The sequence below is a fragment of the Lissotriton helveticus genome, chromosome 10, assembly GCF_964261635.1.
Source record: "Lissotriton helveticus chromosome 10, aLisHel1.1, whole genome shotgun sequence".
NCBI classification, from domain to species: Eukaryota; Metazoa; Chordata; class Amphibia; order Caudata; family Salamandridae; genus Lissotriton; species Lissotriton helveticus.
The window spans coordinates 659,813,569-659,837,736 of record NC_136071.1 but is presented as its reverse complement, the minus strand read 5'-3'; the positions used below and the strand labels follow the sequence as shown (position 1 = coordinate 659,837,736).

General features: G+C 46.5%; 1 protein-coding gene across 3 annotated transcripts in view; it reads right to left on the bottom strand.

The window, feature by feature from the left end:
- The window catches only part of MARF1 (meiosis regulator and mRNA stability factor 1), a 745,071-nt gene that overhangs the window by 81,211 nt on the left and 639,692 nt on the right, over positions 1 to 24,168 (bottom strand). For all 3 annotated transcript variants that reach the window (XM_078663193.1, XM_078663194.1, XM_078663192.1), the window contains one exon: positions 1,527 to 1,697. In XM_078663193.1, the coding sequence (XP_078519319.1) occupies positions 1,527 to 1,697 (171 nt within the window). The remainder of the gene's footprint in view (positions 1 to 1,526; positions 1,698 to 24,168) is intronic.

The window sequence follows — 24,168 nt, the reverse complement described above, 5'->3', positions numbered from 1 at the left end:
GAAATTACCTGCAAAACTGCATTCTAGTTTTCCTCCCACAGGTAAACATTGCGAACTGAAAAAAGCACTTTTTAAAGTGAGAAGTATTTTTCATTTAAAACGTACTCACCTTTTAACGTATATTTTTGTCTTAAAATTCATTTAGAAGGAAGCTTATTTTTCTAAAATTGGTGTAGTACTCCTTTTTGAGTCGTGCCTCATTTATTACATTGATCCTTGTACACCTCTGGGGGAAATCTCTGGACACTTTACACAATATAACCAATTAATGGTATATCGCATAAAGAGTCAGCTTCATACGTCTGTTCTGATGTAGACTACATTTGAACATTATATGTTAACAGGTTGTCGTCAAACAAACACAGTTTGTGGGAAAGTCAGGAATAAGAGCCTCTGCAGGAGGATTGAATCATAAATCCCAGTGTATGAAAAAGCTGTTAACTGCCTCAAAACTAACAGGAAACACAAAAAAACACGTCAGAAGGGCTACTATTAGCTTCTGTTATCAGTATCCAGGAGTGTCACCCATCACTCTTCAGTGAGGAAATTGAACCAAACAAATCTATGCCTTAACAGGCTGCAACTACTACGGAAAAATAGCTGAAAAGTTAAAAACATTTACGCAAGGGAACTCAATCCCACCCTGGACAGTGTTTGTTCATGACCTACCTGACTTAGTTCATTATGAATTAATATTAGTGAGTGTAATAATGGTATTAATATGAAAGATTTCAACTGTGGTATCAGAATGCGTGCTAATGAAACCATAGTACTTTACATATCAAATTGACACAGGTACCTGTAAGGTGCATTGGATAGTTCTTGTTTGTTATTGTTACTACTAAAAAATGGTAGGGTCAATGTAAAAACAGAGTGCAAACCTTATAAACAATATTTGGGAGGTCGTATTTTGACCCTGGAAGGCCCCGATACAACCAATTACAAACCAAGGAAAAAACTGTAGATAGAGCACCTTTTGTGACTGCTATCAAGCTCTTGGAATGCACTTCTGTTTCACTTCCGCTCTGCACCCCTCAGTAAGAAATTCAGCAACAAATGGTCGTTCCCCTTACTAACTTCAAGGCAGCTTCAGCAAGGAAACTGTTTTAATAATGCTTACTGCCCTTTCTACTTGCTAGATTCAAGTCTTATTCATTTCTGAAGTTGCATCACTACCTGGACTTTGAATGTATTGGGTGCTGTTGACAGTATTATGCTGGATCTGAGTTTATAACCCCCAATCACCTCTTAGTTATAAGTACGGGCTACTCAACTTCACTACCAACCAGAGAATCAAGAGCCCCAAGGGAATACCCAGGCTAACTAATACATTTTTACATGTTCTGAGTTCTTGACACTGTTGGCAAGTACATTCAAACACATGGATCAATGGAATATGCATCACAGGAACCCAGTAACTAGAAATGTTAAAATGAGCAACTTTAACACAGTTTCTGATTTGTAAAATATTAACTTGTACAAAATAAGTCATGCAGATTTATTTAGATACAGAATATACAACATACCTTTGTGTTTTGGAAGATGCTCCTCAAACTGTATGAGATCAGCAAGCTGGACAAGAACTGGATCAGGTCTCAGCTGTGGAGAAGGGAGGCAGGAAGGTACAGGTCCACACAAGAGATCCACAGGAGAAGTGTTGGTGAGGCACATAAGCTCCTTCTCAAACTCATTTGATTCTGTAAAGAGTAAAAAAGGCAACATCTCACTGAATAAAATGGCAATGGCTAACAAAGTAACAGGAATTGGTGTTTGGGTATCTTGTATGAATAGATGTGATTCACTGCACTATTTCCAGTGAGGAGCTTCACCGTTTAATTCTCAAAGCAAGCAGTCTAAACACCAACACAAAGCAATAGTACATTTTTCAGATTCAAGAAAATAAACCTACCAGTAGGTAGGAGTGAAACCTCTGCCTCATTTTCCACACACATGGCTTGTGAACCATTATTTTTTTATAATTTTAACAGTTTTTAAAACTAGTCTTGCATCCCTAGTAGTTAAGTAATGAAAGGAAAATGCTACTTACCAGTATGCATCTGTTCTTGGCATGTAGAGCTGCAGAGTCGTACACTTAGCATTAGATTGCCACCTGGTGTTGGGCTCGGATGATTGCAGGTTGTGGTCTTCTTGGAAGAAGTCTTTGTAGTCACGAGATAGGTGACTCCTCCCTTGGACAATACTGCGCATGGTCATCGACTCCATCCTCAGATTGTTTTTCGCCATGATGGGAAATGATGGAGTTAGTAGAAGTAAAGAGAAAGGATGGCTATGCGTGTGCATCTAAGTAAGATGAGAACTGGAACGGATACAAGTCCCGGGGAGTCGGGAGGGCGTGTACGACTCTGCAGCTCTACATGCCAAGAACAGATGCATACTGGTAAGTAGCATTTTCCGTTTGAGGCATATGAGCTGCAGAGTGTACACTTAGCATCGATTGTGCAGCAGTGTCTCCCCGAGCGGTGGTCGCTTGTATCCGTTGCAGTAGTTTGAAACAGTGTTCTAAGGACAGCTTGGCCCACTGCAGCTTGCTGCTTGGCCTGCACATCAACACAGTAGTGTTTAGTGAAGGTGTGTAGTGTAGACCATGTTGCTGCCTTGCATATGTCCTCTAGAGATAGATTTCCTAAGAAAGCCATAGAGGCTCCTAGTTTGCGAGTGGAGTGCGCTCTAGGAGGAAATGTTAGTGTACGTTTAGCTTTTTGATAGCATATTTGTATGCACTTTGCAATCCACCTGGCAATCCCCCCCCCTTAGAGATGGGGTTGCCTTTGTGTGGAGGAGAGAAAGATATAAATAATTGTTTTGTCTTTCTAAACGATGTAGTCCTATCTGTATAGTATAACAGAGCTCTTTTAACATCTAAGGTGTGTAAGGCCTTTTCTGCAATAGAGTCTGGGTTTTGGAAAAACACAGGTAGCTCTACAGATTGGTTTAAATGAAAAGGAGTGATAACCTTTGGTAGAAATTTAGGATTAGACCTAAGAACAACTTTATTAGGATGTATTTAAAAAAATGGTTCTTGTATTGTGAATGCTTGTATTTCACTAACTCTTCTGAGAGAGGTGATGGCAACAAGGAAAGCAGTTTTCCATGTTAGAAATTGCAATTCACATTTGTGTAAAGGCTCGAAAGGGGCTCCCATGAGTCTTGTAAGGACAATGTTTAGGTTCCATACAGGAGCAGGTGGTCAACTAGGTGGGATTATTCGTTTTAATCCTTCCTTGAATGCTTTTATTGCAGGTATTCTGAAGAGAGATAGATGTTGCCTATTCTGTAGATAGGCTGCAATTGCTGCAAGATGCAGGCGTATGGAAGAATAAGCCAAATTGGTCCTTTGTAGATGTAAAAGGTAACAGATGATATTTCGGATGGAAGCATCCAGTGGATCAATGTGATTATTTTTGCAATAAATTGCAAATCTTTTCCACTTACCGGCATAACACGCTCTGGTAGTGGGTTTTCTAGCTTCCTTAATAATGTTCATACAGTCTGGTGGTAAGTTTAAGTAGCCAAACTCTAAGACTTCAGGAGCCAGATCGCCAAATTCAGTTGGTTTGGTTCTGGGTGTCTTATTTCTCCATGGTTCTGTGTTAACAGGGAAAGTGTGAGCTGTAACCTTTGACGTGGAACCAGCGAGAGATCTAGTAGTGTGGTAAACCACGGCTGGAGTGCCCATGTGGGAGCTACTAGAATAAGTTTGAGAGACTGTTGTCTGAACTTACGCACTACTAGTGGAATGAGTGGGAGAGGCGGAAAAGAGTACGCAAATCTGCCTGACTAATTCATCCATATCGCATTGCCTTCGGACGGTGGGTGTGGAAACCTGGCGGCGAAGGTTGGGCATTTTGCATTTTCGTGGGTGGCAAACAGATCTATTTGTGGATGCCCCCATCTTTGGAAGAATGGCTGAGGAACTTGTGGCTGTATTTCCCATTTGTGAATCTGTTGTGACTGCCGACTCAACAGTTCTGCTATCTGATTGTGAACTCCCGGAAGGTGTTCTGCTGCCAGATGTATGTTTTGAGGAATGGCCATCTCCAAATGTTCTGTGCGAGCTGGGACAGTTGCAGAGAGTGTCCCCCCCCCCCCCCCCCCTGTTTTTGTATATAGTACATGGCTGTCATATTGTCCATCCGGATTAAGACAGCTTTGTTTTGTACTTTTAATTGAAACGTTTTGAGTGCTAAGAATATTGCTAGCAGCTCTAGCCTGTTGATATGGAACAGTTTTTGTTGGTTATTCCATTGGCCTTGTGTGGTATAATGTAAGAGATGGGCTCCCCATCCTGTGAGGGATGCGTCTGTCGTGAGCACTATTTGTGGAACTGGAGCGATACGTACGGCTATCTACCAACACCAGGTCTGTGAGCTGACCTTGAGCCGGATTCCACTGTTGTGCTAGACATTCTTGTAATGGGCGCATTTGCAGTCTTGCATGTGGAACTATGAAGATGCAAGATGCCATCATGCCTATTAGTCTCATGAACACTCTGGCTTGGAGAGACTGCTGGTGTTGAAAAATGGAGACTAAGGCCTGAATGCTGTGTATCCTGGCTGGACTGGGATACGCTACAGCTGTAGATGTGTTTATGGTAGCTCCTAGATACTGATGAACATGCGAAGGCTGCAGGTGCGACTTGGTGTAGTTTATTGTGAACCCCAAGTTGTGCAACGTTTGAATTGTCTGATTTGTGTGTTGGACACATTGACTGAATGATTTGGCTTTTATGAGCCAATCGTCGAGGTAAGGGAAGACATGTATCTGTTGTCTTCTGAGATGTGCCGCTATTACTGCTAAGCACTTTGTGAACACTCGTGGTGCTGTTGTGACCCCAAATGGAAGGACTTTGAACTGATAGTGCTGTCCTTGTATTACACACCTTAAATACTTCCTGTGAACAGGATGTATAGGAATGTGAAAATAGGCGTCCTTTAGGTCTAGTGTTGAAAGAAAATCGCCTTGTTGCAGCAGTGGGAGTACTTGTTGCAGAGTGATCATGTGAAAATGATCTGATTGTATGTAATGGTTGAGGGGCATGAGGTCGAGAATTGGTCTTAGTGTCTCGTCCTTCTTGGGTATTAGAAAGTACAGGGAGTAAACTCCTGTTCCTTGTTCTTCTAAAGGAACCAATTGAATAGCATCCTTCTGTAGAAGTGCTAGGACTTCCTGTTGAAGCAGAGTCAGATGGTCTGTAGACATTGGACGCTGCCTGGGTGGCATGTTTGGGGGGGTTGCTGTGAGTTCTAGGCAGTAGCCATGTTGGATAATCTATCTCACCCAGCTGTCTGTTGTGATGGAGTTCCAGACAGGTAGGAACTGTGATAATCTGCCCCCTACAGGAGTGGAATGCTGTTGGGGGAGCAGAGGGTAGTCACTGTTTTGGAGTGGAAGAGGAGCGGCTGTTGTTGTTACCTCTACCTCTTCCCTTATTATTATTGCCTCTGTATCCTCCTCTAAAGTAGCCTTTGTTAGAGGAGGTTTGTGTATACGTCTTGAAAGATGATGTTGTATCTGTTCCTGTTTGCTTGGAGCCTCCCCTATAAAAGGAGCGGCGAAAAGAACTTCTAGTCTGTGTTGATTGTAACGCTCCCATAGACTTAGCTGTGTCTGCGTCCTTTTTAATTTTTTCTAGTGTAGTGTCTACTTCCGGCCCAAACAATTGGTTCTGATTGAAAGGCTGGTTTAAGATGGTAGTTTTCACCTCCGTCTTAAACCCGGAAATGCGTAACCACGCATGTCGTCTGAGTATGACACTAGTATTGACTGCTCTGGATGCGGTGTCAGCTACATCTAGTGCACATTTTATTGAGGCATTGGATATTAATTTGCCTTCTTGTACGAGTTCTGTAGCCTGATCTTTGAATTGATCTGGGAGGTGCTCTAATAGTTTTTCCAATTGATCGTAGTGAGCCCTGTCATAGCGTGAGAGAAGGGCTTGTGTATTTGCTATGTGCCATATATGTGTAGCTTGCGCAGCAATACGTTTACCTGACGCATCAATAACCTTGGATTCCTTGTCAGGTGGGGGCGTGTCACTAGAAGTCTGGGAATTAGCTCTTTTCCGTGCATTGGACACTACTTAAGAGTCTAGTGGCAGATGTCCCTTAATATAGACTGGATCAGATGGTGCTGGTCTATATTTCTTTTCTATTCTTGGATTTAACACTCTACAGCGTACAGGGTCTTTAAATATTTCAGGAGCATATTTAATGACTCCTTTGATCATGGGTAGTATTTGCGTAGACCTTTGTAACTGCTCAAATGTATCTAGTAAAAAATCCTCCTCAATGGCATCAGAGTGCATTGAAACCCCGTGGTAAAGGGCAGCTCTATTTAAGAGGTGGTTAAACCCTATACTATCCTCCGGAGGGGAAGGTTTTGTTGGGTAGGACTGAGGATCGGGAATGTCAGGCACATTATGTGGTGGGAACTCCTATATATCAGCAACAATGGAGGAGTACCCCCTAGGAGGAAAGACAGAAAAGGATTATTTCTGTATCTAGAGCGCGGAGCTCAGGTTAGCACAGTTTGCCCCAACACTTTACAGGACAATGCATGTCCTTGAAGAAGACCCCTCACTCACCAACCTAGTTGGTGACATGCTTCATCATCGGGGTCCCACCCCATAGGCCGAGTGCCAATAGGGTGTGCTACGACACCTGATTACAGTGGAGCGGGTTTGTTATTCGTTTATATGTGCAAAAAGTTACAGTGATACGTGTGTTAAAAAAGGGCCAAATCTACTCACAACAAGACTTCATTCTTGAGTGTTTGGACCCTTATAAAAACCGTGTGGCACCTGTGCCTAACTAGGAAGGCTTCGGTGTCTCAAGAAGTGTTGAATATGCTACTTACCAGTATGCATCTGTTCTTGGCATGTAGGGCTGCTAACATTCATATCTTAGCATTAGATCGCCGCCTAGTGTTGGGCTCGGATGATTGCACATTGTTGTCCTGGAAGAGTCTTCGAAGTATCCTGAGATAGGTGGCTCCTCCCCTGGACTACAGTGCGCATGGGCATCGGCTCCATCCCCAGATTGTTTTTCGCCATTGTGGCAGAAGATGGAGTGAAAAGTGTAAAGGATGTCCATGCTAATGAATAAATACAATAGTATATCTGCAGCTGCGACAGGCACCGGGGAGGAGGGCGGGCGATATGAATGTTAGCAGCCCTACATGCCAAGAACAGATGCATACTGGTAAGTAGCATATTCAGTTCGAGGCATGTGGGCTGCTAAATTCATATCTTAGCATAGAATACATAGCAGTCCCTCCATCAGCGGCGGTTGCCCGTGCCAGCTGCAGAAACCTGAAAAAGTGTCTTGAGAACAGCCTGTCCTACAGCTGCTTGCTGCTTGGAATGCACATCAACACAGTAGTGTTTTGTGAAGGTATGTGGTGTGACCCACGTGGCTGCTCTGCAAATATCCTCTAAAGGAATGTTCCCTAGGAAAGCCATGGATGCCCCCAGTTTGCGTGTGGAGTGCGCTCTGGGGGGTATTGTTAAAGTGCGCTTGGCTTTTTGATAACATATCTGTATGCACTTAACAATCCACCTGGCTATCCCTGCTTTGGAAATTGGGTTGCCTTTGTGTTGTGGTGCGAAGGCAACAAAGAGTTGTTTTGTCTTTCTAAAGGGTTGTGTTCTGTCTATGTAGTACATCAACGCCCTCCGTACATCTAAGGTATGGAGCATTCTTTCCGCCACCGTTTGCGGGTTTTGAAAGAATGCTGGTAAGTCAATAGTTTGGTTTAGATGAAACTGTGACACCACCTTCGGAAGGAATTTGGGGTTAGTGCGTAGCACTACCCTATTTGGATGGATTTGAATGAATGGCTCTTGGATTGTGAGCGCCTGCAGCTCACTGACACGCCTCAGAGACGTAATAGCCACAAGGAAAGCTACTTTCCACGTAAGGAACTGGAGTTCACACGAGTGCAGGGGCTCAAATGGCGGTCCCATCAGTCTGGTGAGAACGACATTGAGGTTCCACACCGGAGCTGGCGGTGTTCTTGGGGGAATGACTCGTTTCAGACCTTCAAGGAAGGCTTTAATGGCAGGCACCCTGAAGACAGAGAGGTGCTGCCTGTTCTGGAGATAAGCCGCTATGGCGGATAGATGTATCCGAATGGAAGTGTACGCTAGATTGCACTTGTAAAGATGCAACAGATAGCAGATGATGTTGGGGATAGATGCATCTAGCGGGTCGATGTCATTGGTCGTACAGTAAATGACAAAACGCTTCCACTTTGCAGCATAGCATGCTCTAGTAGTTGGTTTCCTCGCCTCCTTGATGATGTGCATGCACTCCGGAGGTAGGTTAAGGTATCCAAACTCTAGGACTTCAGGAGCCAGATCGCCAGGTTGAGCTGTTGTGGATCTGGATGCTGAATGTCTCCATGGTTCTGCGTCAAAAGACTGGGCGTGAGGCGCAGTCTTTGATGCGGCACCACTGAGAGTTCGAGGAACGTGGTGTACCAAGCTTGGCGCGCCCACGTTGGAGCAACCAGGATGAGAGTCATCTCGTGCTGCCTTAGCTTTCTTGCGACCAGCGGTATTAGAGGGGCTGGCGGAAAAGCGTACGCAAATTTGCCTGACCAGTTCATCCATATCGCATTCCCCTGCGACAGTGGGTGAGGAAACCTGGCGGCAAAGAGTTGGCATTTTGCGTTCTCTGCTGTGGCAAACAGGTCTATCTCCGGATGACCCCACTGCTGGAAGTACGGGTGGAGCACAGACGGGTGTATCTCCCACTCGTGCATTTGATGGCTGTATCTGCTGAGCAGATCCGCCATCTGATTGTCCTTTCCTGGGAGGTGTTCTGCCATGAGGAAAATGTTCCTCTGAATGGCCCACTTCCACATGCTCTGAGCCAGATGAGACAGCTGTGGCGAGTGGGTGCCTCCCTGCTTTTGAATGTAGTACATCGCGGTCATGTTGTCCGTCCGGACTAGCACGACTTTGTTGCACAGATGTACAATGAAGGACTTGAGCGCCATGAAGATTGCCATCAGTTCCAGATAGTTGATGTGCATCTTCTGTTGCTGCGTCGTCCATAGTCCCTGCACTGTGTAAGTGAGCACATGAGCTCCCCATCCCTGGAGAGACGCGTCCGTTGTCAGGATAATCTGCGGCACAGGCTCTTGGAACAGTCGGCCCTTGCAAAGGTTGCGTGGAGTCCACCAATGCAGAGAGTCGTATGCCCGACTGGTAACCAACACTAGGTCTGTCAATTGCCCACGAGCCTGTGTCCACTGATTCGCTAAGCACTCCTGGAGCGGGCGCATATGTAGCCGTGCGTGAGGGACTATGAAGATGCAGGAGGCCATCATGCCTATCAACTGCATGAACACTCTCGCTGGAAGCGAGTGTTGTGGCCTGAACCTTTGGATCAGAGACTGCATGCTGTCTATCCTGACTTGGTTTGGCTGAGCCATGGCCGTCAGGGTATTGATCGTCGCGCCTAGAAACTGCCGGACATGTGCCGGCTGAAGATGCGATTTTGGGTAGTTCAGGGAGAAACCCAGATCGTGAAGAAGGTGAATTGTAGTCGACATGTCTGCGGCGCACTGTTGCTCTGACTTGGCTTGCACGAGCCAGTCGTCTAGGTAGGGGTAGACATGGATGTTCTGCCTCCTGAGGTGCGCCGCTACTGTCGCCAGACACTTTGTGAACACCCTCGGGGCTGTTGTGACTCCGAAGGGTAGGACTTTGAACTGGTAGTGCCTGCCTTGAATAGTGAACCTGAGGTATTTCCTGTGTGACGGGTGTAGTGGAATGTGGAAATAAGCATCCTTGAGGTCTAAGGTTGCTAAGAAGTCTCCTTGGTTTAGCAAGGGAAGAATCTGTTGCAGTGTAAGCATGTGGAAATGTTCCGATAGTATGTACAGGTTGAGGGGACGTAGATCGAGAATGGGCCTGAGAGAACCGTCCTTCTTTGGAATAAGGAAGTACAGGGAATACACCCCTGTGCCTTCCTCCCCCACCGGCACGAGCTCGATTGCTTCCTGTTGCAGCATCACCACTACCTCCTGCTGCAATAAGAGCAAGTGCTCTGCGGACATAGGCCGTTGCCTTGGCGGGATGTTGGGTGGAGTGGACTTTAACTCTAGGCAATAACCATACTGGATTAGTTGTCGCACCCACCTGTCTGTGGTGATGTTTCTCCAGACGGGCAGGAACCGCTGCAGTCTCCCCCCGACAGGTGTTAGGTGGTCGGGGGGCAGTGACAGAGAGTCACTGTTTGTTGGGAGTAGAGGTGCGGGAGCTGTTTCCTCTGCCGCGACCTCTGTTGCTGTTATTCCTGTAACCTCCCTTGTTCTGTTTAGTGAACGAGGATTGTGCCCCACCTTTTGTGAACTGGGATTGTTGACCCATTTGTCCTCTGGTGACTCCACGTGCACCTGAGCGACGAAAATTGCTGCCACGAAACTGCTGTGACTGTAGGGCCCCCATAGACTTAGCAGTGTCTGTGTCTTTCTTTATTTTCTCTAGGGTGGTGTCAACATCCGGACCAAACAGACTATCAGGATTGACTGGCTGATTAAGAATTGTCGTCTGAATATCCGGTTTAAACCCTGAGATGCGGAGCCACGCTTGTCGTCTCAGCATAACGCTAGTGTTGATAGCCCTAGCAGCTGTGTCCGCAGCGTCAAGTGCACACTTGATGGCTGCGTTTGAGATTAGCTTCCCTTCCTCGATAAGCAGTTTGGTGCCCTCTTGGAACTGTGGAGGCAGGTGTTGTACGATCTGTTCTAGGGTGTCATAGTGCGCCCTATCATAACGCGCCAAGAGCGCCTGTGTATTGGCAATGCGCCAAAAGTTTGATGCCTGCGCAGCTACTCTTTTGCCCCCTGCCTCTAGCACTTTGGATTCCTTATCCGGGGGAGGAGCTTCACCCGTAGTCTGGGAGTTGGCACGTTTCCTGGCATTGGCGACCACAAGAGAGTCCAATGGCAATTGTCCCCGAATGTATGCGGGGTCCGCAGGTGCAGGTCTGTACTTTTTTTCAATGCGAGGGTTGACCACTCTCGCTCTCGTAGGCTCCTTAAATATGTCCCCAGCATGCTTGAGGACTCCTTTAAGCATAGGCAGTGTCTTTACTGTCCTTTCAGAGACCGAAAAAGTGTCGAAAAGGAAGTCTTCCTCAACAGGGTCGGCATGCATGTCCACATCGTGATTGGCTGCCGCCCTTTCGAGTAGGGCATGAAAACCTGCTGAATCCTCAGTCGGGGATGCCCGTGCATTAAAAGGCTGCGGGTCCTGCCCCGCACCTTGGGTGTTCTGGTCACCAGTGTCATCATATGAATCCGGTTGCACATCAGGTTCATTGATTGGGAAATTGTACTGGTCGTCCTCATCATACCCCTCACCCTCAGAGTGGTCTGGGGAGGGAGTAGGGCTCCGTCTCGGAGGAGGCTGGATTGGTTCCGTGAGGCCTGAGGCGTCAAGGGGCACCCTCTTCTTCTTTAGTGGAATGACATAGGGGTCCACTGGCTCCGAAGTTATTTTCCTCTTATAGAGGGTCAGTTTGCCTGTGTCAGCGTCGATGAAATGCACCGAATCGTCCTCGGATTCGAGCACCTGACGTGGAAGTGGGCCAGTCGGTGAAGAAACCACCTGTTTCTGTGCCGATTTGGTTGAAAATGCCTTGGGCGCCTCCTTCGGCGGCAAAATAAAGAGAAGTTTCCCAGACGGCTTCTCTGGAGTGTCTTTTCGCGGCTGCGTTGATGGTATCGGAGCCGACGGGGCAAAGGCCTTTTCCCTGATCCTTTTCAGTGAGTCGGCTATGGGGGACGGCACACTCACAGTTTGTGTCGGCGCCGACGAGGATGGTCTGATTTTCCCCTCGGATCCGACGTCCTTGTGGGCCTTGTGCGTCTTGGGCGCGGATCCTGTCTTTACCGCCTCCGATTCCTGCGTTCGGGGCACAGACTTCTTTCCGTGTGCCTGCGTAGCCTCCTTGGAGCCGACTTTGGCGGGTTTTGACGGCGTCGGAGCCGCTGTCCCGTGCCGACCATCTTTCTTGGAGGACCCCTCCTCTGGCGTCGGTTTCGATTTCGCAGCATCGGAATCGACGGACTTCTTCGACTTCTGCGGACCGGAGGTCGACGGAGTCGATGGGGTAGCAGGCGCCGTCGGTTTCACCGGCACGGCAGCCATCTTAGGGACACTCGAGTCCTTGACTTTCGGTTTCGATTTCGGGTCGGCCATTTTAGGTGTTGTCGATCCCGATGGTTTCGGTTTCGGTTTCGAAACAGTCTGCCCAGCAAGTAAGTCCGTGGCCGGGCCCGAAGGCGGGGCTGTGGCTTGCGGCAACGGGTCTTGGGTAAGGCCGACAGGCGATCCCGTGTCCCGGTCGGTATCCTCGTAACCTTCGGGGCAGAGCTCGTCCGCTGAGCTATCCGCCGCGGCCCCATAAATCTCATCGTCGTCTCCTACCTCGTCGACGTATTCAAGGCCTGGACCCGCGACTCCGTCGTCGTCTCCCGGATCCGCCTCGACCTCCGTCCCGGGTGGGGAGATTTGGAGATGATGACCCTGGTCCTCTTCGTCTTGGTCGCCGAAGATGTTCTCCGGATCCGGGGCCGCTTGTTTAGCTTCCATGCGCACCGCGCGCCGAAGCTTGAGAGTCTTCTTCGATCGGAACTGTGCACAGGCCTTGCACTTTCCGTCGTCGTGGTCAGGCGAAAGGCATTTGTTACACACGGGGTGTAGATCGATGTGTGGGTACTTGGACCCACAGAGCGGGCAGTACTTAAACGGGCTCCGCTCCATGTCCGAAAAGGCTTGCAGTCGTGTCGCGATGAGAAGGCCTCAAAGTTCCGAGAGCGAAGAAAACTCCGCTTATTCCGGCTCCAAGAGACGGAAGACTCGAGACCGTGCGCAGACAATACCGACGCAAGAAAATCGAGGCCTTTTGGCCGCTAAAAGTTAGTTTTACTTGGTTCCGACAGTAAGACGTCGAGACCACATCCGAACCCAATGGCGGAAAAAAACAATCTGGGGATGGAGCCGATGCCCATGCGCACTGTAGTCCAGGGGAGGAGCCACCTATCTCAGGATACTTCGAAGACTCTTCCAGGACAACAATGTGCAATCATCCGAGCCCAACACTAGGCGGCGATCTAATGCTAAGATATGAATTTAGCAGCCCACATGCCTCGAACATTAGGTTTAAAAATAGCAAAGTGTGCTATGTGATTTATCAATATTAGGTCTACATGTTTCAACCATTTTAAAAATTATAGGTTTTCGTCAGGACCGTGGTGATTGGACGGGGTGGTCCGCACACGCTAAGGTGCGTCCTGCCCTCGTTCAATTAAAGACCGTAAATAGTGGTCTAGTGTAAAAAAGTGTATTTTCCTGGGTCAGGAGAAAAACCTGTAAGAGAATTTTTTTTTGTATAGGGTTGGGATTACATACTGGGGAAGACAAAAGACAAGGGTACACACTTAACAATTATGGTGCTCAGTGGAATCACCCAGGTGAGGTGACAAAGACACACCTTATTGATCAGGTCGTACCCGTGGTCTATCAGCAGTGATAGACTAAAGTGCTCAGACGGTAAACTACCGAAGCGTGGGTTGTATGTTGGAAAAATCAGCATCTTGTAGATTAGCTAGATAGCTAGGGTAGTGGGAGGGAGGGAGTGTGAGGGAGAGTGATCGACATTTGTATTGCGGCGTTCAGCATGTTCAGGCATAACAGAATGTGATCGGCGGCTAAGCAATCGTGCCGCTTTTAAGCGGGTTACACTGTTACTGTTAACCAAAGTACAGGTCGAGCGTGGTATTTGACTCAGCTTACACTTGAAGCGGTGATTATCGCTTCATGGGCATCGGAGTGTCCAAGACGGCAAGTTTCCGTCACCTGGAACGTTAAAGATGCGGACAGAGCTACAATTAGTTCAACGCCCTTACTCGATGTATCTAGTACAGCACAGAAATGGTGTGCGGCGTGATTCGCCGCTCACAACAGTGGAGGACAGCACTTACTTGCGGCTTCTGCTCGTCTGGAGTTTAAACCTACTTGGTCGTAACTCAGGATGCCCCGTAGAGTGTTCTGTTAGCTCTGCGGCGCCGAGAAGTAAACTTCGCATTACTTCCTGGATGGGCGGGGCGCTAGTCAGGGCCCTCGGTGGGCCAATCAGAACGGCTCATAGGGGCGGTGTCGGCTACAGATCCAGTGACGCTGCAGCTGACGTGTGGTATTGTGGAACCATAGCAACCGCGCTGGTTTTGACGGCGCTGTGTGATGCAAAGGTTGGGACGAAAGTTACGAACAGAACAGAAGGGAGATTTTGGGACAAGACTAATGTCCGCATTTTAGGTATAAACATAGACAAACTCATGTTCGTCCATATTTCGAGTCGTGATGATCTTGATAGGTAATTAAAGCGGTTTATCTCGTTTGTAATTCAGTAACATCAGAGTGTTAATAGAAAGGGAGTTTTATCCCATGGCAGTGTTCCATGGGATATTATCATTGAGGCCAGTTCTATGGGTGGAAAGTCTGTAGACCCACCTCTGTTCCTTTTCAAAAAGGCGTTGATTCAGGTTGGCTCCTGGTTGGACCTGTTCTATGATGGTCCATTGCAAATCCTCTGAATTATGCCCTGCCGACAGGTAATGTTCGGTGAGCTTGGTGTTGGCCTTTTTACACCTAATGGTGCTTCTGTGTTCTCCAATGCGGATTTTTATCTTTCTGCTGGTCATACCTACATAGTGTAGGTTACAGGGGCATGTCAATCTGTACACGACGTTCTCGCTGTTACAATTTGTATGTCCTCTGATCGTCCAGGTTTTTGTAGGTTCCAGCTGTAGGGTCTTAGTGTTATACGTGAACGGGCATACACTACAACTGCCACATTTGTAGTGGCCTGTCACTTTAGGTAGCCCCCAAGAGTTGATGACCGTTTCATTTTGCACCAAATTTTCCTTCGGTCTGGTGTTCACTACCGCATCTTTTATGCTGCGTGCCCTTTTATATGAGAACAAAGGTTTTTCCCATCTCAGGTTGCCAGTGTTAAGTATGCTCCAATGTTTCCCTATTATTTTGGTTACCTCGTTGGAGATGGTGTTGTACGTGGTGACACAGTTTAAGGGGATTTCCTCCACAGATTTTGGCTGGTTCTCCAAAAGAGCAGCTCTATGTTGATTCCGAGCGCGTTTCTGGCTTTTGTGTAGAATCTTATCGGGATATCCCCTAGTCTTTAATCTGAGAGTTAGATCTTGGGCCTGTTGTTTGTAGTCATCAAGCTCGCTACAGTTTCTGCGGACCCGCAGGTATTGTCCGTACGCAGGTTTTCACACAGACTGAAGAAAAATTTGGTGCAAAATGAAACGGTCCTCAACTCTTGGGGGCTACCTAAAGTGACAGGCCACTACAAATGTGGCAGTTGTAGTGTATGCCCGTTCACGTATAACACTAAGACCCTACAGCTGGAACCTACAAAAACCTGGACGATCAGAGGACATACAAATTGTAACAGCGAGAACGTCGTGTACAGATTGACATGCCCCTGTAACCTACACTATGTAGGTATGACCAGCAGAAAGATAAAAATCCGCATTGGAGAACACAGAAGCACCATTAGGTGTAAAAAGGCCAACACCAAGCTCACCGAACATTACCTGTCGGGCAGGGCATAATTCAGAGGATTTGCAATGGACCATCATAGAACAGGTCCAACCAGGAGCCAACCTGAATCAACGCCTTTTTGAAAAGGAACAGAGGTGGGTCTACAGACTTTCCACCCATAGAACTGGCCTCAATGATAATATCCCATGGAACACTGCCATGGGATAAAACTCCCTTTCTATTAACGCTCTGATGTTACTGAATTACAAACGAGATAAACAGCTTTAATTACCTATCAAGATCATCACGACTCGAAATATGGACGACCATGAGTTTGTCTATGTTTATACCTAAAATGCGGACATTAGTCTTGTCCCAAAATCTCCCTTCTGTTCTGTTCGTAACTTTCGTCCCAACCTTTGCATCACACAGCGCCGTCGAAACCAGCGCGGTTGCTATGGTTCCACAATACCACACGTCAGCAGCAGCGTCACTGGATCTGTAGCCGACACCGCCCCTATGAGCCGTTCTGATTGGCCCACCGAGGGCCCTGACTAGCGCCCCGCCCACCCAGGAAGTAATGCGAAGTTTACTTCTCGGCGCCGCAGAGCTAACAGAACACTCTACGGGGCATCCTGAGTAACGACCAAGTAGGTTTAAACTCCAGACGAGCAGAAGCCGCAAGTAAGTGCTGTCCTCCACTGTTGTGAGCGGCGAATCACGCCGCACACCATTTTTGTGCTGTACTAGATACATCGAGTAAGGGCGTTGTACTAATTGTAGCTCTGTCCGCATCTTTAACGTTCCAGGTGACGGAAACTTGCCGTCTTGGACACTCCGATGCCCATGAAGCGATAATCACCGCTTCAAGTGTAAGCTGAGTTAAATACCACGCTTGATCTGTACTTTGGTTAACAGTAACAGTGTAACCCGCTTAAAAGCGGCACGATTGCTTAGCCGCCGATCACATTCTGTTATGCCTGAACGTGCTGAACGCCGCAATACAAATGTCGATCACTCTCCCTCACACTCCCTCCCTTCCAACTACCCTAGCTATCTAGCTAATCTACAAGATGCTGATTTTTCCAACATACACCCACGCTCCGGTAGTTTACCGTCTGAGCACTTTAGTCTATCACTGCTGATAGACCACGGGTACGACCTGATCAATAAGGTGTGTCTTTGTCACCTTACCTGGGTGATTCCACTGAGCACCATAATTGTTAAGTGTGTACCCTTGTCTTTTGTCTTCCCCAGTATGTAATCCCAACCCTATACAATTTTTTTTTCTGTTACAGGTTTTTCTCCTGACCCAGGAAAATACACTTTTTTACACTAGACCACTATTTACGGTCTTTAATTGAACGAGGGCAGGACGCACCTTAGCGTGTGCGGACCACCCCATCTAATCACCACGGTCCTGACGATAACCTATAATTTTTAACATTGGTTGAAACATGTAGACCTAATATTGATAAATCACATAGCACACTGCTATTTTTAAACCTAATACACTTCTTGAGACACCGAAGCCTTCCTAGTTAGGCACAGGTGCCACACTGTTTTTATAAGGGTCCAAACACTCAAGAATAAAGTCTTGTTGTGAGTAGATTTGGCCCTTTTTTAACACACGTATCACTAACTTTTTGCTCATATAAACGAATAACAAACCCGCTCCACTGTAATCAGGTGTCGTAGCACACCCTATGGGCACTCGGCCTATGGGGTGGGACCCCGATGATGAAGCATGTCACCAACTAGGTTGGTGAGTGAGGGGTCTTCTTCAAGGACATGCATTGTCCTGTAAAGGGTTGGGGCAAACTGTGCTAACCTGAGCTCCGCGCTCTAGATACAGAAATAATCCTTTTCTGTCTTTCCTCCTAGGGGGTACTCCTCCATTGTTGCTACTATTAACCCCGGGGACCAGGAGTTCCCACCACACATAGCTTGTGTAATCTCCCTTACTCTCTCCTTTGTTATATATATAACTCCTATATATCGTCATCTGTAGGATATGTATCTGGATTGATATCTTCATCTACAGGGTATGCATGTGGGTCAGGTATGTCCCCCCCCCCACCTAGATCATACTCATCATCAGTGTGGTGTGATGATGCAGGAGATTGAACAGGACAAACTGTAGGTGAAATGTAAGGAGGGATAGGAGAGGAAGAAGGTGAAGGAGAGGAAGGGCGCATTGGAGAAGTTGCACAATCCTTCTTCTTGGTAGGAATCACAGGTAGAAGTGGTGTTTCTGCTGGTCTCTTTTTGTGAGGAATAGCTTCCACATGTCCAGTTTTTGGGTTGATATAGACCCTCTTTTGTTTAGGATCTGGTCTAAACAGTTCTTCTTCCTCTACAACCTAGTTTGGCGTCGTTTTTTTCGGTGCCAATAGAGGTGTTTTGGTGTCTTTTGCTTTAGGAGGCGTTACAGTGTCCTGTGGCAAATTCTTCGGTGCCGAAGGTGGTTTTGGTTTATTAGGCTTCTCTGAGGGTTTAGTGGACTCTGAATCAGGCCTTGCAGTCTTCGTTAGCGAGGTTGGAGTTCTTGGAGTGGAAGCAGGTCTCGCTGGCTTCGAGGCGTCGGACTCTGGTTTTCCATCTTTATTTTTGGAACCGGACGGTTTCGGACCCGGAGCTTCTTTCGGATCCGATACAATTTTTGGCTTCGGTACCGGTGCGTCTTTAGGCGTGGGTGCCGAAGGGACTTTGTCTTTTGTTACCGAAGGGCGTTTTGGCTTCGGTGTTGAAGAATCCTTCGTTGTCGAAGGATGTTTGTGCTTCGGTGCCGATGGAAGAGGTGGAATTGGCACGCGTGGTTTGCTCGGTGCCGAGGCACCGGAAGGCGTAGTTGTTTTCCTCGGCGTCGAGCCCGAAGGCGGGGCGTTTGAGGGAATATTTAGGTCTCGACTGGGCCCCTTGGGCGGAGTGCTGACCGTTGCCTTTGGCTTGGGCAGTGTCTGTGGTGCAGGGGCAAGAGTACTCACGGGTTGACGAGATGGAATCGAGTCATCTAAGTCCTCTGACTCTGATACGATCTGGAGATCAGGCGAATCTTCTTCAGGGACGAGTGGAACCTCGTCATCGAAGATGTCCTCCGGTGCTGATCTCCTTGTGTCGACGGGCCCTCCGATCCCGAATGGTCTTTTTCGATCGGAAGGATGTACAAGCTGTGCAGGTCGACTCGTTGTGATCTGGCGATAGACAGAGGTTGCAGACCTCATGATGATCGCTATGAGGGAATTTTGCTCGACATACCGGGCATCTCTTGAACGGAGTCTTGTCCATGAGGTGTAGGCCGCAAATTTTTTACGCTTCGAAGTTGCTGGAAAAGTTTTTCTAGCCGGAGCGGAGAACTTTCATCCGAACACAGTGGCGGTAAAAAACAATCTGAGGATGGAGTCGATGACCATGCGCAGTATTGTCCAAGGGAGGAGTCACCTATCTTGTGACTACAAAGACTTCTTCCAAGACAACAACAACCTGCAATCATCCGAGCCCAACACCAGGTGGCGATCTAATTCTAAGTGTACACTCTGCAGCTCATATGCCTCGAACCAATGTTTTCTAATACAATATGCAACTTATACACTATTGTATTCAGGCCTCCTCACTTTGGGGTAAACTGAAAAGAATGGTTACAGCTCAAGTTGTGTGTCAGATACACAGGTTTAGCTTGACTTCACAGTGTAATTGATTTTATGCCTCATGTAAATACTTTGCGATGTATATATGAAATAGTAGAACCCCCCTCTCTCTGGAAGACCACAGAAACGATTTTTTGATCTAGCGCCACTTCCAGCCTGTTAGAGCAGACATTTGATGTGATTTTGACTGGAAGTGCACTTTGTTCCAGCTAAACAGGTCCCCAATGCCACAACTCTTTCCCAAAACTGTATAGTTGTTTCCCCCCAAATGGCAATACCTTTTACACCTGCTGCAAGTCTCTAGTAAATGGAATCCCTGGTATCTAGGGCCAGATGTACCCAAGAATCCCGAAGGGCTGCAGCACAAGTGTTGCCCCCCTAGGGGACTCATCACCAAACACATGCAAGGCTGCCATTGCAGGCTGCATATTTTTGTGCTGGCTGTCAGTGTAGGGAGCTGGCTTTGTATATACTATACCAAAGTAAGGTATAGTGTGCACAAAGTCAAGACGATCCCCAAAGGTAGGCAGAGGTAAAAGTAGATAATACCGGACTGTAGGAAAGTGCCACTTTTTGCATGGTTGCCCACACTTTTGTTTTTGCCAAACTGGATGTACTTTGAGTGTGCCCTGCATTCCTGCCAACCAGGCACGCAGGGCCTATGTTCTTTCCCTAAACTGAGCTGGTGCAAAACCAAAATTGGCAAATCTCTGGCCACATGTAAGTCCCTTGTAAAAGGTACCAAGGCCACAATGACCATGGAAGGCTGCTACACTTATTGTGCCACCCTTAGAGGCCCTGTGTGTATATGCATATTGGGAAAGTGGAACGCCGTCCACCATGAGTGGAACCATCACTTGATGTTTAAGGCAAACCCCTCACTGTATGGGTCCCTGCGGTGGACCACAATGCCCAGAATGCAGCGGTGGAGCAGACGTGGCGTTTCAAAACTTTCCACCTGCGAGGCAGGAACAGGGCGTGGCCACAAAATGGGAAGTGGTCACAGCTTTTAAATCACCGAAGCAATGGACCCTGGTTTATGGCAACAGACTGAAACGGGCACTGAAGATTCCTATCAAAGGATGAAACGCGTCTGCCTAGCGTTTCAGGAACTAACTTTTCTGTCCGCGCTTTTAACATCAATAAAAGCAACCTTTGTTCCCCCGGAGCTGTTCACACTTTCTTCTTCACGCTGGTAGGAGAAAGACTGGTATGGATATTTAACGCCAGCTAGTAGGTGTTGTCGTGCTGTGAACCCCTCTCGGTCTGGTGTGACACGGATTTACCTGCTAATCTCTTGGTGTGTGCATGAAACTGCAACCGTGTCACCCCCCCTCTGTGCAGGAACCAAACCACATGGCGATTCACTAACATGAGGGGAGAGATGGAGGCAGTACTTCGCTGCCTGATTAAGGGGGACGGAGGAAGGACTTTTAATTTTCTGCACTTCGGCCGCTTTTGGGAAAGTGGAACGCCGTCCACCATGGGTGGAACCATCACTTGATGCTTAAGGCAAACCCCTCACTGTATGGGTCCCTGCGGTGGACCACAATGCAGCGGTGGAGCAGACGTGGCGTTTCAAAACTTTCCACCTGCGAGGCAGGAACAGGGCGTGGCCACAAAATGGGAAGTGGTCACAGCTTTTAAATCACCGAAGCAATGGACCCTGGTTTATGGCAACAGACTCCTTTGTTCCCCCGGAGCTGTTCACACTTTCTTCTTCACGCTGGTAGGAGAGAGACGGGGGGGTGGTGTGGGTGTGTGTGTGTGTGTGTGTGTGTGTGTGTGTGTGTGTGTGTGTGTGTGTGTGTGTGTGTGTGTGTGTGTGTGTGTGTGTGTGTGTGTGTGTGTGTGTGTGTGTGTGTGTGTGTGTGTGTGTGTGTGTGTGTGTGTGTGTGTGTGTGTGTGTGTGTGTGTGTGTGTGTGTGTGTGTGTGTGTGTGTGTGTATATATATATATATATATATATATATATATATACATGATAACGTATTGAGGGTGACTATTTGGATCCATTCATGTAAATAATTGTAAATAGGCGTTAAACTTGAGAAGTCAAGGGAAGTGGTAAAGGGACATGTAACACATTAGGGCGAATATTGTAAGATGAGTAAACATCTCAGATAAAGGGGCATGATTACTCTCAGCTTGTAAATATGAGAAGGTGTAAAAACATCACTAGGATTCATCATTGTGACAAATGAGTTCAGGATACCCAGGGACCATAGAAAATTAATGTACTTTACTATAATGTAATAATTTAGACCCTGTTAAGAACAATAATCATCCGAACTGATACATTTTAAAGATGTTGCATAGAATCCGTGGTGTACATAATTTCGAGGTCATGAATTGACTTCGGAATTTTTTTTTTAAAGTTGTATATATAAGTTGTAACATGACATCTCTGGTTACAAACTGGGGTACATTTTCAACATAGTTGAGTGCATTGTTGAGCTCCACTAAGGAGATATGAGGAACTTAGAGGTTGTTTGGATATTGCATGCCATATGTGTTTATAGATATACAGATACATGTATATATCTGTAGATAAGCCCACACTTTTTGTGTTTATTTTTGCCCCTAAATGTGTACTTTACAGGAATCTTTAGTTTTCACGAAAGCCCAGACTTTTTGTTTACATAATGTGTACTTCACAGAAATGTTGAGCCGAAATGGCACTCAAAATATGCCATATATCACGAGCAAGGTTGTTGGTCTAGATTTTTAATAGACATGGAAAAGGGTACTTTTACTTTGCACTATAAAATAAGGTCTAGATCTCTGGGACTCTATGGTCCAGTGGAAGGCTAGAGTAGCCGAAACGCTTAGGCCGTCCGTTTTTTGATATACTACATCCTGCACATGGTGTGTAAATAAAGAATAAGTTGTGAAAAACTTACTGCTGCTGTGCTGTGACTTCTGCCGACAAGTGGGGGGCAAGAAGAATTCAGAATATATATATATATATATATATATATATATATATATATATATATATATATATCTATATCAAAGCTCCTGTACACCAATGAACACGGGTCACTCTTAGCGGTGGGTGCTGTAACGCGGCGGTGTCCCGCGTGTAAAATAAACGCTCCAATTTCCCTCTTTTGGAAGAAAATACAGCACTCGCGGGTTACTTGGCAGTCAGCAACAGGTTTATTTCAAACAAACGCGTTTCGGGACCAGGTCCCTTCGTCAGTGTTCATTTTTCGAAAACGCGATGAAACTCTTTTTACCATGTCTGTTTGATCATTGTCACAAACAAAGGACTAAAGCACGAAACTATTTTTGCGCGCCATCTTTGAATGTTCACCACTTGCACTTTCGATGTTGCATAGTATTAGAGGCTAATTGACAATCAGAGCCGTGTATCGGCAAATGCAAAGAAAAGCTAAATAAGACGATATTTACACACACAATTCATTTTGTAAACATTATCGCCGCATGTCTTTACAAATTAATTTTCTGAGATGAAAAACGCTATGAAACCACAGCGTCACTGAGTATACGTGTATCATATGCTCATCAGTTTGTACATAATCTTGCCGTGTATCGGCATGGGCAGCCTCATGCTGCCATATAATCTCAGAAAAAGTGAGTAAGCCTCAAAAATGTCCAATGTCCAACATGGTTTCCAATGAATGCATCAACAAAATTCATCCAATTGTTCAAAACTCATATTCACAGTTACTAATATTCTGTACAGAGAAAACCTCAGCATCACAGGTACAATCATTATTTACATCAGCCCAAGTGAGAAGCCAATTCTTCTCCCATATTAAGACCCTTCGGAATCCTACTCTCCAGATCTATAATATATCTAGACTCCAACCTCCTAAGTGTCTGTAATTTGTTTCCGCCTCTTGGATTATCCACTACGCAGTCCAAACAAAAATATCTCAACAGGTCCCTGTTGCTATTATGTTTGATTGCAAAATGTCGGGCAACCGGATAAGAAAAATCTTTATTCGCGATTGCCCGCATGTGATCCAACACCCTCAGTTTCACTGGATTTATGGTGCTGCCAATGTATCTAAGTTGGCATGGGCACATTAAGCAGTACACCGCATGATCAGTATGGCAGGACCTAAATTTCTTAATTTTCCTGCCTCCCTTACATCCTGGCACATCTTAAGTCAAAGTTCTCTTACTGGCTGTACAGGCTTTACATTTCCCATAGGGGAAAAAACCCCATGCCTCCTTCAAAGTTCCTTTCTGTTTTGCTACTGGCATCAAATAACTATGTACTAACTGATCACTGAGCGATCTGGCTCTTCTGAAAGTGATCAGAGGGGTAACGGGTATATCCGGTCCCACAATTTGATCTGTCCTTAAAAGGTGCCAGTGCTTGGTCATGATCGATCTCAACTTGAAGGAATTGGATGAGTAGGGAGTTATCATGCGGAACTGGCTGTTCACACTTGGCCGGATTTTCTTGGAAAAAAGTGTGCTGCGTGGTAGTTTCCTAACTCTGTTTAGGGCGTTCTGTAGGAGATTGGGGTGATAGCCTCTGTTGGTGAATCTTTCTACACTTTCGGTGGCCGCTTGTTCAAAGTCTATGTCTAGAGTACAATTGCGCTTTAATCTCAGAAATTCCCCATAGGGGATATTGCTGATAAGTTTTCGGGGATGGCTGCTGGAAGCGTGTAAAACGCTATTACCAGCAGTGGGTTTTCGGTATAGTTGGGTGCAAATTTTACCGTCCCTTACTCTGACTTGGAGATCTAGATAGTTCACTTTCTCCTCGTTCACCTCACCCGTGAGCCTTAAATTACATTGATTGTCATTCAGCACTGCAATATACTCAATATATTTATTCTTCCATCAACCTTTAGATATACATATATAAAAAATATTTATTTTTCAGAAAGATACACATTCACTGGATGATGTCATCAGTGATGTCATTTG